The 18,272-nt window shown below is 36.8% G+C and overlaps 1 protein-coding gene across 6 annotated transcripts in view; it reads left to right on the top strand.

Moving 5' to 3' along the window:
• The window catches only part of BBS9 (Bardet-Biedl syndrome 9), a 326,659-nt gene that overhangs the window by 133,625 nt on the left and 174,762 nt on the right, over positions 1-18,272 (top strand). For all 6 annotated transcript variants that reach the window (XM_052792624.1, XM_052792616.1, XM_052792650.1 and 3 more), the window contains one exon: positions 5,735-5,917. In XM_052792624.1, the coding sequence (XP_052648584.1) occupies positions 5,735-5,917 (183 nt within the window). The remainder of the gene's footprint in view (positions 1-5,734; positions 5,918-18,272) is intronic.

The raw sequence follows: 18,272 nt of genomic DNA on the forward strand, positions 1-18,272 counted from the left end.
CCCAACCTGCCCTCTCACGTACCCATTGCAGCGCTGTGGGAACACCACAGCGTTTAGAAGTGCTCCCTTGCGGGACTGACCTGGTTATTCTTTCTGGTGATGGAGTGTTTGATAAAGATCTCTCTCTGACATGGGTATCTTTGCCTGCATTCCATAAAGCTTTAGTCACCTGTCAAAAGCTGTGCACACAATGGTTGCTGAGTGAGATGGTCTGCACAGGGAATCAGGCTGCTAATCACTGTTTTGTTACTTTGTAAACTACTTTGAGAATTGCCCCTAAAAAAAAAAAAAGTTTACTCCAAGAATAAGGGATATTAGGGATTTTATTAATTAAATTGATATTATCGCTTATGTTGTCTTATCTGTCTTAAATGTTTGCTTTGCTGGTGACTTAGCTTTTGTATGTGTCTGCATGCCATGTGTGCAAGGTAAACAAAGGGGCTTGTAAGGAAGAAAATACTTGACTTCAAATGCTTACATGTTCTATGTGAACGAGGATATGTGATGGAGACTTCTGAAAACCAAAAAAAAATAAAAATTCTGTTTAGATCTTGTTATAGATTTAGTAACTGAGTTGTATTTCCTTCTCTAAAATGAGTGAATGGGGGAAAGCGTGAAACAGAGTAGTAGTAAGTGACCTGTTGCAATGGGAATGAACAAGCAGTCATCCTAGCATTTCTCAGATCTCTATTTTTTCTGCTTTATATGCATTAAAATCCTGCTTTATGAAGATCTAATTTTGTTTAAAAATAGTTGGAAGGGGTCAGATCAATTAACTACCTTGCAATAAAGTATTCCATAAGAAAGATTGCCAGAAGAGACCTGTGAGCTTGTGATTTCTGTTTTTGCTTGTAAAATTGTGTACAGAATGGCTCTTTTGAAACCAGGTATAAAGGCTTTGATTATGGATTAATTTACTGTGGAGTACATAATAGCCTTGATAATTCATCATCCCTGTGTCCATTTGAGAATAATTACATTTGTGATGTTATTTTTCATATTTTAACAAATTTTGCATAGAAGGCTTGCTCGTAAGTGCTGTGGATGAAAAGTAAAGAGATTCTGTGTTCCTTAAATGCCAAACTTCCGTTCTCTTCAAACTTGATTTCTGCTAAAAGTGAAGATACTTCAAATTTACTGGAAGCTGAACCCAGTGTGATAGAACTAGGTGACAGTAAGACTAGTTGGCTAAAGTTTCATCAGTGGTGAGCAGTTATGTTTTTCTTGGCTGTTTTAAAAAAAGAAAAACAAATTGTCAGCCACATTTCCTGTTCTCCATTTTAGAATATGGCGTAAAACCTGTGACAGTCTTCAGTCCCAATGGTGTTAGGGTCTCCAAGAAAATATACTACCAACTCAAAAGAAAGCTTCTTGGAACTAATTTCTTGCCCTTTACTTTTTCAAAGTTTTCTTCAACTTCCTAGCCAGCTAATAAGAAGGCATTTTGTACTTTTGGAATTGTATTTGTATGGGGTTTTTTTATTATTGGAATAAGCCTGGGAAAGTGATGTTCATTATTGCCCCAAGAAACTCATCTGAATATACAAGAGTGGGTATGTTGCAAGCCTTTTTCAAGAGGGATTAGTAATTTTGAAGTTATTGCTGAATGTTAAACAATGCCCTAAAAAAATATCCTTAGGTAGGCACTAATAATGGAGAAATCTGATTGTTTTTAAAACTTGAATCGCCATTAGTTTACAGTTTTCAAATGCTTGACATCTTCTAAGGTCTGCTTAGCAATGAAATAAGCATAGAGAGAAATCTTTCTGCTTGAAAACGTAAGGCTGAAAACATGAGAAATGCTCTATGCTTGGAAATTATTGCAGTCAAATCCTGGTAATAGTGTTGAGGGGTGAAGTTCTCAAGATTATAAAAATATTTCTGGATTTCAGCCCTACCTTTGCAACTGTGAATATGAAATTTAGTAAAAATCTTAAGTATCATCTTAATTTAGAGAATAGTTATTCTTTCTTTCTTTTCTTTTTACAGCATGCTTTTATTAACAACTGCCTTACTTTTCTGTAGGTAGGTGTTTTGGAACAAGAATTTTGTCAGAAAAAGTTAAACATAAAAGGATGTAAATGAAAAGCAAGTTTTGATCAGTTGTAAAAATATATATTCAATACTGTACTTTCAACCCATTCCAGCACCTCTTAAATCTTTCCTGCATCAGCCACTTTCCTTTCTCCATTGCTTTTAGAAAGAAAGTTTGAAAACCTTATTTTTAGTTTTCTTTGTTTGAAAGCTTTGTGATACTAAAGAAAGAGAAACATTAACTAGGCAATGATAGGCCTTATGCAGTATAAACGGACTTTTTACTTGATAGTTTGCAGTTTGTCTAAAAATCTTTGCATCTAAACTACACTTGGGACTGCCAGTTGCAATATATTTTTCCACCTACCCCGTGAAAATAGTTGCAAACTGAGGTACTAGTCTCTTCAGGATCCCTCAACTATTGTAAAATACAACTAGACATAATGTTCAGGTGAAAGTAAAAGAATTAAAAATGTGGATGTCATGTTTTTAAAACTTACTCATCCTTAAATTCTGCAAGTGTTTGAATGAAGAACCGCAGAACACTTCTAAAATTTATAGCTGATGTCCTGGGAGATGTTTAGAGTAGTTTTCCTCTGTGAGGAGTGATTTCTTGTTTTCCCCGCATGTTAAGTATTTACTGTGGAACCATGTATTGTCAAAGTTATTTTTAGTCCCTTCCAGCTGCTTTCTGTGTTGCCTTGGCTTTCTGTTCTCAGCATATCTCAAAGGGTGCTGTTTTGACAACCTTTTTCTGTCTGTGGTATAGGCTTTTTAAAAATATCGGTGACTGTGTGTGCCTACATTATCGTATGGTAATTAATATTGTATTATCCTGGATAGTCCAGATCTGAGAAAGCTCTATTAGGTCACTTCTTCATCTATTTACATAATAATTAGTACTTAGAAATGTTTTTTTCCCTCTTTGGTTTCTCTGCAAGTGTAAAGTAGAACTTGTGTATAAGCTGTCATATAACGAGTTAATTGCTGTATGTTTCAGTGACCTGCAACACTCCAAGACTGCACTTCTCCTTTAGAAACTTAGGCCTGTCCCTGGTATAATATTTGTCTTGTATTATTGTGCCTTCAGAACTGTAAAATTTTGTACCAAAGACAAACTTTTTTAACAGTTGTACTTTTTAGGTTTTTTTGTGAAGCTGCTTTCAGAATAGCTTATAGGCTTGGTACATTAGGTGTTGTTCGGGAGGACTGGGATATTTGTTTTACGTCTATAGCCTATGAAGAGGTGAGCATCTCCTTTGTTCATGGTTATAAAATAGAAAGAAAGCCAATTCTGAAATGAAGGATTCTTAAGGTAAAAGGCCATGTCAGTTACTTCTCTATGTGATTTATACCTCTGAGCTATACAGTACAGTGTAAGTTGAAATATAGCACAGCATGAGAGACCACCTAGGAGTTCATTAATGACTCAGTCTAGAAGGTGTCCTTTACTTTTGTTGTGTAAGTGGGGTTCAGGTAGTTGTTGCACAAGTGCAACTGTATTTGCCTGCTTCTTTAGCAAAATTGATATTAGCTGAGCATTATCCGTAATAGGATACAGATAACTTGCCTGTATTCCAAATTCCAGGAATTCTGAATTTATCCATTGCACTGTCCCATCCAGTAATGGTATTATAGGAAGTGTACTGATGATTGTCATCAGTGTGTAAAGTTCATCTTAGAATATTTTTCTTCCCAAAATTCTCAGATGCTCATATTGAACAGGAAAGGTGAAGGGCACTGTCAGACTGAGGAGAACTTGTCTACTGTTGTTGCTTGTCTCCTCAGAAAGATGAAGCAGTGTTGTGCATACAGTTACTGGTTACACTGGTCAGATGCTACTGATGTAGGGTACTATGTAGTGTTGCATTTATCACGTAGCTTTGTCACACACAACTCTGTTGAAAAGTAACTGCAATATGGAACTCCACCTTGTGCCAAACACGAGGTATGAAAAACATCAGGGCTTTTGTCTGAGCAAACTGAACGCGGGCACGATTACATCAGATGATATGTCTGTGATACTGTTACCCTCCTCCAACCAAAGTATGTCGTGTTGGTTTTCACTATTTGGGATTAATCTCTCACTTCTCCTTTGCCTGGTTAGCTGAGCTTTTTTTTGTTGTTTTGTTTAGTTACTTGGCTCTGATTTATGTAGTGTTTGGACACATGAGTGTCCTGTGGGTTCTCCATTTTATTTGGAAACATTGCATTTTAAAATCTAAACCAAAAGCTATCAACACGTTTTGTTTGAAATGTTTCATATTTATAGTTCCCTAAAATTCTGTTTTCTTTATCTTCCCAGTCACATGGGAGCTTGGAGGGAACACACACACATCTCTAATGCCAGTGTTGCAGATTAAAAATAGTTTTCCTCCACCAAATGCTAACAGCTGGTTGGCTTTGTTTCCCAGCTGAAGATGCATTGTATAGTATTTTTGTTTTCCCTCTGTTGCCAAATGTTAATGGATCAAGCTCTGCAAGTTTAATGTTGTAAATTCTGTTGTAATACTAATTACACTTTAACTGCATTTCTGTGAGGCTTTCCACAACTCCAATCAAGCACCTATTACCCCATTTTGCAGATAAATAAACAGAAGGAGAAAGTGGTTGAGGGAGGTGCTTTGTGTTGATTTAAATGACAGTGAAGATAATCGGCGCTGCTGTAGGCCAAGTATTATTCAGACAACATGAAGATGTAATGGCATTCAAGAGAACAGGTCTTGTAAGTTGTGCTCCCCCAGGATAAACCCCTAACCTTTGTTCCTTTCCTTTAGTTGAAGTAATTCAGTGCAATACCGTGGAAAATCTCTTGTTGTCATATTGAAATGATAGTAATTGCATATTGAAATCACTGTCATCTTCACTTTTCACCAGTGGTGGAAAATGTCTAAACATTGTATTTCAAGAAAGAAAGCATTTATAGCAATATTTTTCAAAATACCAGTTTTTGTAACGCTGTGAGTGGACAGTATTATGTACAATGACAAGTTATTTCTGAACTGAGTAGAATATCATATAATAGCTCTTCTGTTTTTCCCCATCTTGAAGTACTCAGCAAAACTATCTTACCAACTTAGAAGTGAATCTGCCGTTTTATTTTATTTTGCAAACTCTTTCATAATGTCTGGCAGTTAAAGTGGTATTGCCTTCATATACATGATCCGTAATGTTTATGTTTTGGCATAAAAGCTGAAGCAACTAGTGCAAAATCTGGAGAGACTCGAGAGTTAATAAAATAACAGATGGCAGTTACGTTCATGTGGAAATAATTATATACTGCATTTTTAATTGCATAAAATCAATGTATTGTTTTTTATTAATACAGTAGGCTTGCTGGTCATATAGGGATTAGTGTCTTGTGTGGTACAAACCTGCAAGTTAGTTTGTTACCATCTATTATGTGATATGATGGGGATCAATTTCAGGAATGCCTTAAGAATATGCTCTAAACAGAATCCTTTCTACACTGATTGTACCAGATAGATTAATCCTGTTGCCATATGGACTTGAAATTGCCTATGCAAAAGAAAAATCTAGATAAATGGTAACTCATTTAGCACTCTGTGGTTTGTGTTTATGGAAAACAGAATTCCTCAGGATCTTCTAAAGGAAAACAAGAGTGTGCCAAAGGTAATTTCAGTGTTGAGTGTTCATGGATGGTAAAATTATACTTAACAGACATTTGTAATTTTTGCAGGTAATAGCTCTAGCAGATGCAGCAGAAGAAAATCAAGCCAACATACTCCAGGCATTCACAAAGTTGAAAAGTGCCACCCATCTGGTGATTATGCTGATTAGTCTGTGGCAGAAGCTCAGCACTGATCAAGTTGCTATTCTGGAAGCTACGTTTTTGCCATTAGCAGAAGATACACAAGAGCTGGTAAGAATCTGTAAGAGCTGCTCAAAAAATGCTCATTGACAGAGCTTTAAGTGCTTAAATTCACGTATTTCCCCATGTACTTTGTTGAAGACTGTCCTTTGAAGTGATTTAGTAGCCTTATTAAGTAGGTGTTTGATGCAAACTACATTGATTTCACAGGAAAGTGGGAAAGTAGGAGTAGATTATAGAATGTTTCATGACATGATATGGGTGATACCACTTAACATCTGCTTGAGCCTTACTTACCAAGCCAAGTAGGAGTGTCTCGTGTAAGTTTAGCTGGTTTTAGCTTCTGTCCAGTTAGCACAAACAGTCCTAAGTTTTTGAAGACTCTAATATAAATGCTATATAATATACATACATGTGTACTCACATGCACACATTCCAATAGAACTATAAAATATAGACATGTACACACAGTAATACAATACATTTAATCTATTAAGCATTTGCCATACTTTGTCTTCAGTGTATGCACATTGGTTTATATAATGGATGAAAGTTATACAAAGAAAATAACTGTGAATAGATAATGTACTTGTATTCTCTAAACCATAGGTATCTTGCAAATTCTGCCCTGATTTCATGAGCGCGACTATGTGAGATTGTGTGCAAAATTTGGAGAATGGTCTGTAATGAAAGATAATGCTGTATTCTGTCCTCACCCAAGGTGTCCCCAGCTAAACACTGCTTTAGTTGAATTAAGGCATGTTCTAAACTTAAAACAACTAGAGTTGATCTCCAGTTTCAAGTTAGTTTCAATTAGTTTCAAGTTCAGCCTTCTTACTAGGTTCTAGGATAAAGTACTTAAAGATAGTGTGCCACAGTTAGAAGAGAAATAAACTCTGACATTAATACATCTCAACCGTTTCTTTTAGGTGTCTGAACTAAAAAGTGTACTGCATAACCTTTCACAAATTACTTCTATAGAGTAAAAAATAAGAATTATCTAAGTACACATTAATTTTAATTTTCACGCTTTGCACAGGATTTTTCCAATGTACAGTGAATACAGATTTTGGTACATACCTGGAATACTTACAATGGTTTGTGGCCATTTAGAAAGCTTGTGCTGGTTTCCAAGTGAATCTAGGATCATTTGCAATTTCCGCTGGGGGGTGGATAGTGTTTTGCCATTTTACATGGTATTGACCCTTAGCAGGCAAAGCAAAAAGGTTTTGTCGAGATTTGTTTTAGGTCCTCATTTAAACTTGAAAAAGCAAGCTCCACAACTGAGGAGTATGTGTACCCGTTAATGGAATTGAAAGAAAGTTCATATGAATGTCATAAAAGCCCAAACAACCATTTCTTGTGTGACTCACTTTTATTTTGCCATCAGGAGTTGCATTGCTTTGACACGTTTTGATAAAACATGGTGAAATCTGTTGCGTATTCTATAATAAAGGATATCACTTCCGTATATATCTCAATGTGGTTTTGATATAGTAGTTAACAGTATTTAATGTTAAAGCTGTAAGACCTCACATAAATATTGTAAAGATGTACATCCTGCAGAGCAGCCAGGATGAAAAATGTAAACCAGCAATAACTGGAGGTGGAAATTGAAATGAAACCTTTACAAAATACGGAAATATGTGACATATTGAAGTTGTTAAGGTACCACAGAAATCTGAATGCAATTTAAGGAGAAGTTTAGGCAGGGAAGGGGAAAATCTTCTGATGTACCAATAGTACTTATAGACAGAAGCTCCTAGCTAGCGTTCAGGTTTCCTTGCAAGCAGTTGAGTGGAACACTGGTGAAAGAAAGTACTCTGAAGAATTTTAATTTACTCTTCAAACAGTTCTGCACAATGGTGTCATGGTTTAAGCCCAGCCAGTAACAAAGCACCATGCTGCCGCTCGCTCACTCCCTCCTCCCCAGCCATGGTGGGATGAGGAGAAAATATAAAGGCAGGCTCGTGGGTCGAGATAAGGACTGGGAGGGATCACTCACCACTTATGGTCATGGGCAAAAGACAGGCTCAACTTGGGGAAGAAAACAAAATCAGTTTAATTTACTACAAGTCAAAACAAAACAAGGGTATTAGGAAGTAAACCCCAACCTTAGAACACCTTCCCCCCAGCCCTCCCTCCTTCCCGCCTCAACCCCACTCCCGGTTCTCTCTACCTCCTCCCCGTGGCGGTGCAGGGGAACAGGGGACGGCGGTTGGGGTCAGCTCGCCACACCTTGTCTCTGCCGCTCCTTCCTCCTCGGGGGGAGGACTCCTCACCCGTCCCCTGCTCCACCGTGGGGTCCCTCCCGCGGGAGACAGTCCTTCACGAACATCTCCAACGTGAGTCCTTTCTGCAGGCTGCAGTTCCTCACAACCTTCCCTGGCGTGGGTCCTTTCCGCGAGCCGACCTTCAGTCACAGGCTGCTCCAGCGCGGGCTTTTTCATGGAGTCCCGGCCATCTTGGGGGGCCTCCCCCTGCTCCGGCGTGGGCTCCTCCCCGGGCTGCAGGTGGGCTTCTGCTCCCCCGCTCACCTCCACGGGCTGCAGGGGCATCAACCTCCTCCATCCTCCCCCTCCTTCTTCATTGACCTCGGTATCTGCATCGGTGTTCCTCTCACATTCCAATCCCCCCACTCACTGCCGGTTCCCTTTCTTAAATTTGTTCTCCCAGAGGTGCTACCACCATCCCTGATGGGCTCGGCCTTGGCCAGCGGCAGGTCCGACTTGGAGGCGGGGGAGCTTCTAGCAGCTTCTCACAGGAGCCACCCCTTGCAGCCCATCCCCTGCTACGAAAAAAATGTGTCACACGGACCCATAACAAATGGTTTGTTGCCTTTTTATTTGGAGAGAATGTGTTAGAAGACAGGTTGGATGCAGTCTACATCTCCAGAACATTTTCTGCCCTGTGAGCATTAAACTATGGAAGTCCTTTTTTAATAGAAGGGGAATGTTCAGAATATACTGCTACCATAAAAAGAAATGCTACTCTGACCGTAACACCAACATTATTCTCATACATGCCATTCCATTTAGAACTGATTGCATCTTGTTTTCTACACCTGGCAATCATTTCACTTAGATATTTAGCAAATACAAAAGTGGTGTTTTGTGTTCCCGTTATCACCAATTTTTTCTCAGACTGCTAAATGGTTTCTGTTGCTGCAGACTTTTGTCTAAGAACATGTAAAATTTGTTTTTTCTTGTCTACAAAGATATAGTGGAGGTAATACTGCAAACGTGCATATTTTCTGGGAGTAACAGATATTTGGCATCATATTTTATTTCCAGCAGTAAACTTCTAACTAGTACCTAAATAGTATTGCTTTGATTAAACTCACTAAAAGGGTTGCTCTTGGTTAGTATTCGAAATACAAGGACATTCCCCCTTTTCAGTGATTCTTCTACGAATTCTGCACAGTCTGACAAATATAACACCAGAAATTGGATGAGATCTCTCAGGTGTCTGCTTTTGACCAGTGGGATAAATGAGCTAATCCTTCTGCTCATGAAACCGCTTAGAAAGTGATGCCAAAACCAAATAAAAGTTAATCTTATTCACAAGGAAGTTAGGCGCAGTTTTGTCCAATGTACTTTGCTACTGTGGGACTAAAATTAAACCCGTATTCAAAATATAGAAGTATACATCATCAGTATTTCAGAGCATAGTGTTACAGCTCCATGCAAACAAAACTTTAAAATGGATACTGGGTTTGAGTTCTGTGTTTTGCTATCTGTTGAAATACATGGTAGAAAACTATTTTAGAGTGCTTTTGGAGACAAAAGAATCCATGATCACCATAATAATATTAATGATGTATCAGAGGTTTTATTATGCAATTCACTTTTTTCAGGAGAGTTAGTGACTGTTCTGCAAGACTAGTGTATTTGTTATTAGCTGTAACAGGGAGTGAAGTACTATAAAATCTGAAAAATGAAAAAAGCAAAGAACATTTTAAGGGGTGTTTTTCAGTGATTATACTTTACCAAGCTGAGTTCTCTGGATGGAAAAAGATATTTGAAAAATGCTGAGTTTGCGATAAAGCCTATGTTTACAATAGGAAATCCTTTTGGGAAAGGAGGGAATTCGTCCAGGCTAATTTAAAGGGTTCAGAGGGTTCATGCTACACAGGATAGTTTTGATATAATGGTTGCATGGTGTCTGGATTGACTGATAGCTCAGTTGTCTGATCATTAAGCTATTAATGTTTTCTTTGTTTAAGATATTACAAAGGGAAAAAATGTCTGTCAATACTAACATCCTAACTTCAGGACTGATGGAGGGCCGTCAGCAGTATGGCCATCAATAATAACTTTACTGAAGAATAAATATTTTCATAGTTCTCATGATGTTACCAAATAATGACATACAGGTGCTTCATGGCTCAGAATCATCCCTTTCTTGTTATAGTCACCTCTGTGATACTATAGTTAATAGTAACAGCTGTAAACTGGCATCAAAGTAGTACATTTTCATCTCTTTTTATTTATGTTTGGAATCATACCAACCAAGTAAATGTCTGTATTCGATCTTAATTTCTTATTGAAGTTGTAATTTGGAAGAAAAAAAATGCCTGAGGGTGAAATGCATATTTTTAAGTGACTCTATGATTTAGTGTAATTAAATTAAGTTAGTGACTATAAATTTACTACTTTACAGTGTTGATTAGATAAAGTAGAAAAATATACTTAAGGCAGTGATGGAAAAGAGATGGTGTCAGAAGAAAATCATGAAGTGCCTAGTAAGAGTCATAAGAGTTACTATCAGAAGTGTCTGTGCTTTCTGTAACAAGATGATCTGAATGTAAATCACCAGAAAAAGAAAAGATCAGTCACTTGGGAAAGACTAGATAGCCTGCTAGGTTTTATGCATGATACCAGATGGGTTTTACTGTAGAGTTCTTGAGTAACGTAGAAAATACCCTTTTGTGGAAAGAATCCTTTACTGAGTGAAAGTTCTCAAAATTAAAGATAAGGTTATTTCTGTAATTCTAGGAGGCTTAATTCTGTCAAGACTGTCAGTAGCCAACTTTTTATTGATTTTTTCCATTAATGTTTAGTACTTTTCAAGCTTTGAGCTAATAATTACATCTTTGGCAAGAGTAATTTTTATGAGCCCTAATTCATAGAATTTATTGGAAATTGTCACTTTTCACTAATTCTTGTAATTAGTTAGAGTATAATCCAACCTAGGTCTTAATCACAGTAAAATACATCTGGAATTAGGTTTGTGTCTTACATTACTCTGCTTGTTGTCTTAACCACTTTTTAAACACAAAGATCCAACCGTGTAACAGACTGAAGTATTTTAAAATAGGCTGAAATATTTTATATTTTATTGTTTGCCATAGGCCAGTACAAATTATCTTTTGGTATTTTGTAAATACTTTTAAAATTTCTTAAACAAGAATGAAAAAACCCCTAACCCAACAAACCAACAAAGAAACCAAAACCACCATAAGGCAGTGGGCAGTGACAACTGGTAACTTTTCTTTATTTCTGTGAACAGACAAGTTTATAGCAGATACATTATTTTTTTTGTCGTTCCCTGTCCCCCCTCCCCCCCTTCTTCTTCCTAGAAACGAGGTGGATAATACAGCTGAAAATAAGTAGGTTTAGAGGGAGAAGCACATGAAATTTGTTGCCTTTTTCCAGCTGGGAAAAATACTTTACATGAAATGATGTTGACTATGTTTTTTCAAAAATCAAAACTAATAAACAAGTCTTCCTCCTATTCGAATCAAGGCCGTGCAACAGAACCATTCAGAAAGATGCTTGACTGTACCAGAAGAGTCTAAGTCCAGTAGAAGTGGTAAAAAAAAGCTAGTGAGTTTTAAACCTTTAATCACCAAAGTAAAAGAAAGGAGCTTTAAGCTTTTCCAGGTACAAACCATCATTTTTAAGTAAAAAAGGTCAGCCTCAGTCTGAAGTTTAGTTTTGCTTCAGGGCAATGTAAGATTACCAAGTGAGGGAAAGATGAAGAAATGAGATTCCCACTCCTCCCTGGGCAGGGAAGGTCCAGTATGAGAGAGAGAGGTTAAAAATGGAGTCGTGGTGCCTGGATCCTGTCAGTGTCCTTTGCTCGGGCATGTGTATGTGACCCAGCTGGAGAACAAGAGAAGTAAGAGCATGGCTCAAGTACCAGCCGCCTTTGATTTTATCTTTTGATATAGAAGTTAAACTCTTTTGCGGAGCACTCTGCCTGCTAGCCTGCTTTCAAGAGGACCAGAGTACCCCAGAGACAGCTAGAGTAGGTGGAGAGAAGGACATGTGGTTGTGAAGCCACTAAGTTACTGCAAGTTGATGCGTAACCATTTCTACTTTACTTTTATTTGTGATCCCTTAAAAGCAGGGTTTCAAATTGATTGATTACTTGTTAATTTCATAATGTCTAGAAATGAAAGATCAAATGTTTGTGGTAAGTAATTTGGGGGAAAGGGAATTTGAAGAGTGAGGTGGTGGTCTCACCACTACTTTAAGCACTATCACAGTTCCTTTAAAAGTTTGTGAATCATTCTCTTCCTGCAGTTAATTTTATTTACTGAGAAGACAGTGGGTTATGGCAAACATAGCAAGTTGGAGGCAAATTACACCACTATCTATTCATCTTCATCTGTAAACTGAATTCATGTGATTCTTCACAGTGAATTCTGTGGGCAGAATAGAAAAGTGCCAATGTTTTGTTGGTTCCAGAAAGAAAGGCTTAGTGTGGTCTGTTTTAAACCTTTTGTGTATTAATGAAAATCTATACTATATCTTTATCTGATGCTTCCCATTTCAAAGGACTAGCAGAAGAAGCTATGCCAAATTGTATTTTCAAATTTTTTTTTGTCATTTGCAGTGGCTGGTAAGAAGGGGACATAAGATTTTTATTTTTTAAAAGGCTCACATCTGGTGGTTGGTAAAAGTACTGCTTTTGAAAAAAGAAAGCTTTCTTTTTTTCTTCCAGATAGCATAAAATTAGTTTAAACAAAATTATGCAGGAACAGGCTTTGATGTGCATTATGAATTGTAAGTACAGAAAGAATCATTGTATTCTTGTATTGTTTAATTGTATTCCCTGGAATTTGTATTAAGCTCAGAACAAACATTCAGCCTTGGTATAAACCTTATGCTGATGGAGAATCTGACATATATTTAACTTGGGCTATCACCTTATTTATTCTGCCAGTATTAGAGATACTGAAGTTAATCTTCAGTGGGCTCTGTTGTGAGCAGAAGTCTACTCGGGTATCTTATTTCTTTGTGTAAATTAGTCAAGGCAGAACTGTGTTCTGCTGTGATTAGTTTGCTTCCAGCATATATTACCTCCTTTAGAACTAACTTGGATATCCTACAAAGTATTGCAGTTGTCCCAAGAGACATACCCTTTGTTTGACAGCTTAAATAAGTTTCTAGTATTAGACTTCTTTCTCTATGTAATATTGTAATGGGGAGCTCTAAACTTTCTCTTTGTTAGCATAGTGTAATCTATCTAGTTCAGGTACAAAGAGAAGATAAAATATTTTAGCGTAGTAGTAATTACTGAATATGCACTGCACATCAGGAGTTCAGATCAGTTGTCATCTAAACTGCTTAATGACAAGAATGATGCATTACAGTGATTATGGCAATGTTGTTCACGAAAACATCTTAACACTCAATATACCTAATCAGTCACTCTTTTGGGTTGTTTCTTTTAAAGAAGCTGATTGTCTGTCAGTGGAGAATTCCTTGATATTGTGTCCTAACTGAAAGGTCTGCAGGCTCTTGCTATGTATTGAAAAGTATTGTATTAGTGTTTTAGAAATGTAATGTGATTTGAGATTGATTGTAAAATTCCACTGGAATTACTTACATATTGAAAAAACTTATCAGTTTCAGCATCATTAGTGTATGGCCTTTATATTACATAATAGGACAGGGTTTATAGACTGAAAAGTTGCATATTTACTGTTGGTTTTATATTCTGATTGTCTCACATCAGTTCAAAGCTGTGATACTTTTATTCTAAATACTGTAATGGTATGTTAGTATCTGATTAAAAAAAGCCAACCATGTATCATGGCATTTTCTGAGAAAATAAGATAGAGATACTCCCAATAATTTTATGAAGCTCTCTATTTATATTGAACATATGACTTAATGATATGCAGCTGAATTCATCATTTCCCTCAGATCTGACAGTCAGTAATGTTTCTGAGAGGGTATATCAAGATCAAACCATCCAATCTTTGTTCTTGCAGGGGAACCAGTTGTGGTATTACTGCTTTTGGTTCTGAGGTTGTTGATGGTTGTTCTTTGTTGTAAATTGCAATCATAATGTCGCATTTGTTGGTCATTGTTAGATAACCTATAGCTATTGCTCACACATTGCATTGTTGTATAATCTGTCTACTGGAATTTACAAAGATACAGCTAGGTAGTGTGAGAAGATGTCATATGAATCTTTCATCTTGTTAAAAGATCCCAGAAAAAAAAAATCAGTCTTTTTTTACCATGATTTTCGGAGTAACAATTTTTTCAGATGGAAGTTTTTCCTTTTAGTTAATGGTAAGATGCTTTGTCTTAACTCCTTGATTAAGAATGATATACTAGTATTCTCTCATACCTGCACAGCTGGTGATAGACTCACTTTGCATTAGGACAGGCCAGTTCAATTTAAAGGAACATAAAGATTGCATAATTTATTTCTGCCATCTTCTCCTGGCTTTTTTAATGAAGTGAGAGTTGAATATAGCCAAAATATGGTTTTGATACCTCAAAAGTAAAATAGGTCGTAAGACGAGGCTGTACAAACAATAGAGGAGTTAATGATCTTTGCTCAAACTACTGTCTCAAGCAAAAACCCAGTAATTCTAGCATAAGCTTGAAAATTGGCTGTTGAAGTAAACATGCAAGTCCAGTTTGCCACTATCCTCATTGTCCTCACCTCTCCATTTTGGGAGAATAGAAATTCCACAATTTGAAGCAACAGAGCTGAGTTTAAAGTTAGTGGTGAGTAGATGTAAAGTACTGTGAGAATTTAAATAGGAAACAAACTTTTTGTCAAGTTGTGTTTTTTTCAGAGCTAAAATATTTGAGTGGGCATGGTTCCATGTTTGCCAGCTTTTGGAAACAAAACCTCATTTGTGAGGCTCTCATAGCATCTTCTATTGGTAATCTGATAAAGGGTATTGTAGTAAGAGAAGTTTCTCCCCAAGTGTATCACTGATATGAAAACAAAACATGGGCTGAGTTGCAGTGAGATGTCTCAAGAAGCTTTTTTTTAGCATGTGTTTTACCTACTTTTTTCTGCAGACCAAGTATAACGAGGTCTGATTCCTCTTCCCCATATCAAAAATTACCTTGCTGAACCTCACTGAAATTATAGACCTCATGTATAGACCTACTGTTGGATGTATAGCATTCTTCAGCAAGATGCATGACTCCTGACGTGTTTGCATGCCTGCAGACAGCTTTGACAGCATCTGCAAAACCCAAACAGCACCTCAGTTTTCCTGGCTAACTGGTGAAAAGTTCTTGAGGAAAAGAAAGATGATGTGTTAGATGATTTCAGTGCTAAAAAGCGAAACAACAGACCTCTGAAGTTGGGAACAAATAAGCCAAACCACTCCATTCATGTAGTGCATACAAGAGTTTCTTTCATCAGTTCCCAGAAAGGGATCAATGGTTGTAAGAAGTCAAGTTAAAAAGGAAATTAAGATGACAACCCCCCCCAAAAAATACAGGATTCAGGAATGGTTTGTATAGAAACCCATGATGTGTGTGAACTTTCACGATTCCAGACAGGATGTATTACAACAAACAACCATTACTAGAGGAGTAACTGTATGATTAGGTATTTAGAATTTATCTGTTGAAAAACATGCTCTCTTCACTGCCTCTCACCCACTCTGCCTTAAAGATCTACATAATTTTCACTGTTGTCCAGAAATAAAATAATAAAAAACAGGTGTTAGGACACACTCTGTATTGCTCTGATTTTGAGATATGAGACAATTTGAAAGAGGAGTTGGGCAATATAGCTCCATTACTTGTCAAGAAGAAAACTACTGATCTAATTCTAGTCTAATTCTGACCTAATTCTAACCTAATTTTGAAAGTCTTTCTGTGCAAATGAAGAACGTCTAATCCTAAAGGACGCAGCCCTTGTGGAACTTTGGCTACAATAGTCAGAGATTAATTACATTTTAATGGAGGAGCTAATAAAACCGCCATCTATAGTCATCCTGATATGTCATGTTTTGGTGAAGCATGCACTTTCCTGAGAGCAAATTATTAAACCCAAAAGCATGGAAGAGTTAGGCAGCTGTAGAAATATTATGACTATGGTCCCCACCCGAAGGATTTCTGCTTTCTTACAGGTGATACACTCTTGTGTGGATTGTCCGGCTCATAGTTCACAAACGAGTTTCACCATGTCTAGTGCACACAGGCAACTCATGGGGGGTTACAAAAGTGACCCAGCCTTGGGTTGCCTCGAGGCCCTGTCTCTCTGCAGAGACGACTCACGGGGAGCTGTGTAGACAGCTTAGCCCTGGGTTGTCTGATAAACCCTAAAGTAAACAGGGCAGTGGCTGCACCATTCAAAGAACCAAAACCCGAACTGAGCCTTGAAATCCCTTCAGTTGTTTCATTAATACATGAAACCCTACAACTGCTAATAATCATAATTTGTTTCTGTGAGCAGGACTTTATTCTGAATTGGACTTGAAAAATATATTAGAATCTTGAATGATAGCAGCCATCATCATGATGGAACGCAGCTTTCGTAACGTTTGTTTAGTAATGCTCAGTTTGCTAGATTCCTGAAACACCTGCTTTAACACTACTGTTCTACATGATGAATTTTCCAGAAGATCCTTGGTAAAATACTAGTTTAGGAGCACCATTCCTAAAAGACAAATACTGCATATTCTATGAGATAGTTTTAAAAATGCTATTTTGATTTCTAAGCCGTATGCTTTCCTTCCATACCTGAAGTCATTATAGAAGGAGGTTTTGGCAAATCTTGATTTAAAGTTAAATGTTTATAGAATAGAATCCTCCAAAAACTCGTAGTCTGTTATTTAGTGCGGAAGTGTTCAGTGGTTTGTGAATTGTGCTTCAGAGGACAAAAATATCAGAGAACGAATAAACTTTTAAATGCCAAGTGTGCTTTTCAGGAAAGAATCTGTCATATATGGCAGGTGAAGTTGCCATAGGATATCAATATACATTTACTCAGCAGGCCTCAAAATGGGTTCTTGTAGACAGTCGTTTATGCTTCTGGAGTTTCTGTTAAATAAATATTTCTCAACTGAACAGATAAAGTTGCTGTTTCTATTGTTGCTGGCAATTACAGCACAGCTGTGCAGAAATGACAAGTGTATCTGTGACAGACTTTTTAAAAAAAAAAACTTATTCACGAAGGATTTTTTCTAAAGCTGATATTTGCAATCCACTAGCTAAAAATGTGAGATATTAATATTTGAATTAGGTGCTCTGAAGTAGCTTGAAAATAGTTGCTAGCATGAATAGTTATTGTTAAATAGCTCTGCCCAGATCTGTTGTGCTATACTCAGACTAGTTCAATAAATATTGTAAAGAGATTTCATACAGTTTCCTGTATAAGTCTCGATTCCTTTCTGTGCTCTTCTATTTGTTGTTGCTCATAGACTCTTTAATCTTTTATACCTTAAATATCTGTTGTATCAGGATCCCTACAGAGCTTGGTTGTTCAGGACATGACATATTGTGATCAGAGTTATGAAAATCTTACCTTGTACCTCCCTGGTTTTGCATTTGTCTTTATCCTTTGCGTTTTAAGTAAATTGTAATTTGTTTGGAGTAGGTAAGTATGCTAAGTCCAAATCCTTAATAAGATTTAAATGTCTATAATGTAGCTCTTGACTTTAGGTTAAGACTTCAGAGTACTGTCGCACAAATAAGGATGTTTTTCTGCCTAAAATTCTTTACTTGAATTAAAATGAAATTGATTCATCTACTGTTTTGAACTATTCTTCTAGAACTATGTATCTTATTAATTTTCTTCATTTTAGTTGTTCAGTCTTTTACCTTGTCTTGGATGTTCAGCTATATCCTCATTTTGATATTGCTTTCATCAGTCTGCAAATTCCTGTTAGAAATGTATTATTTTAAATGCCAGTAGTAATAAAAATCAGATCAATTAATATTATAGATGTTATACATAATATTTGATTTAAAGGAAGATATGATTAGAGAGAACAGGATTAGTATAAGAATTTCAGTTTGTGCTTTTTCTATTGTATGCTTACTCCAAATGTTCCTCTTAGGCACTTAATAGATTTGGAATGTACTTAGGCTTTAGTCATTTGTCTGGATTTTCATCAGACTTGAGTTCCACTAGTCTGTAGGATTTTACCATTTCCCTGCTTTTTAGGTATTCCAGTGGTAGGTTT

Source organism: Harpia harpyja, chromosome 1 (genome assembly GCF_026419915.1).
Source record: "Harpia harpyja isolate bHarHar1 chromosome 1, bHarHar1 primary haplotype, whole genome shotgun sequence".
Taxonomy (NCBI): Eukaryota; Metazoa; Chordata; class Aves; order Accipitriformes; family Accipitridae; genus Harpia; species Harpia harpyja.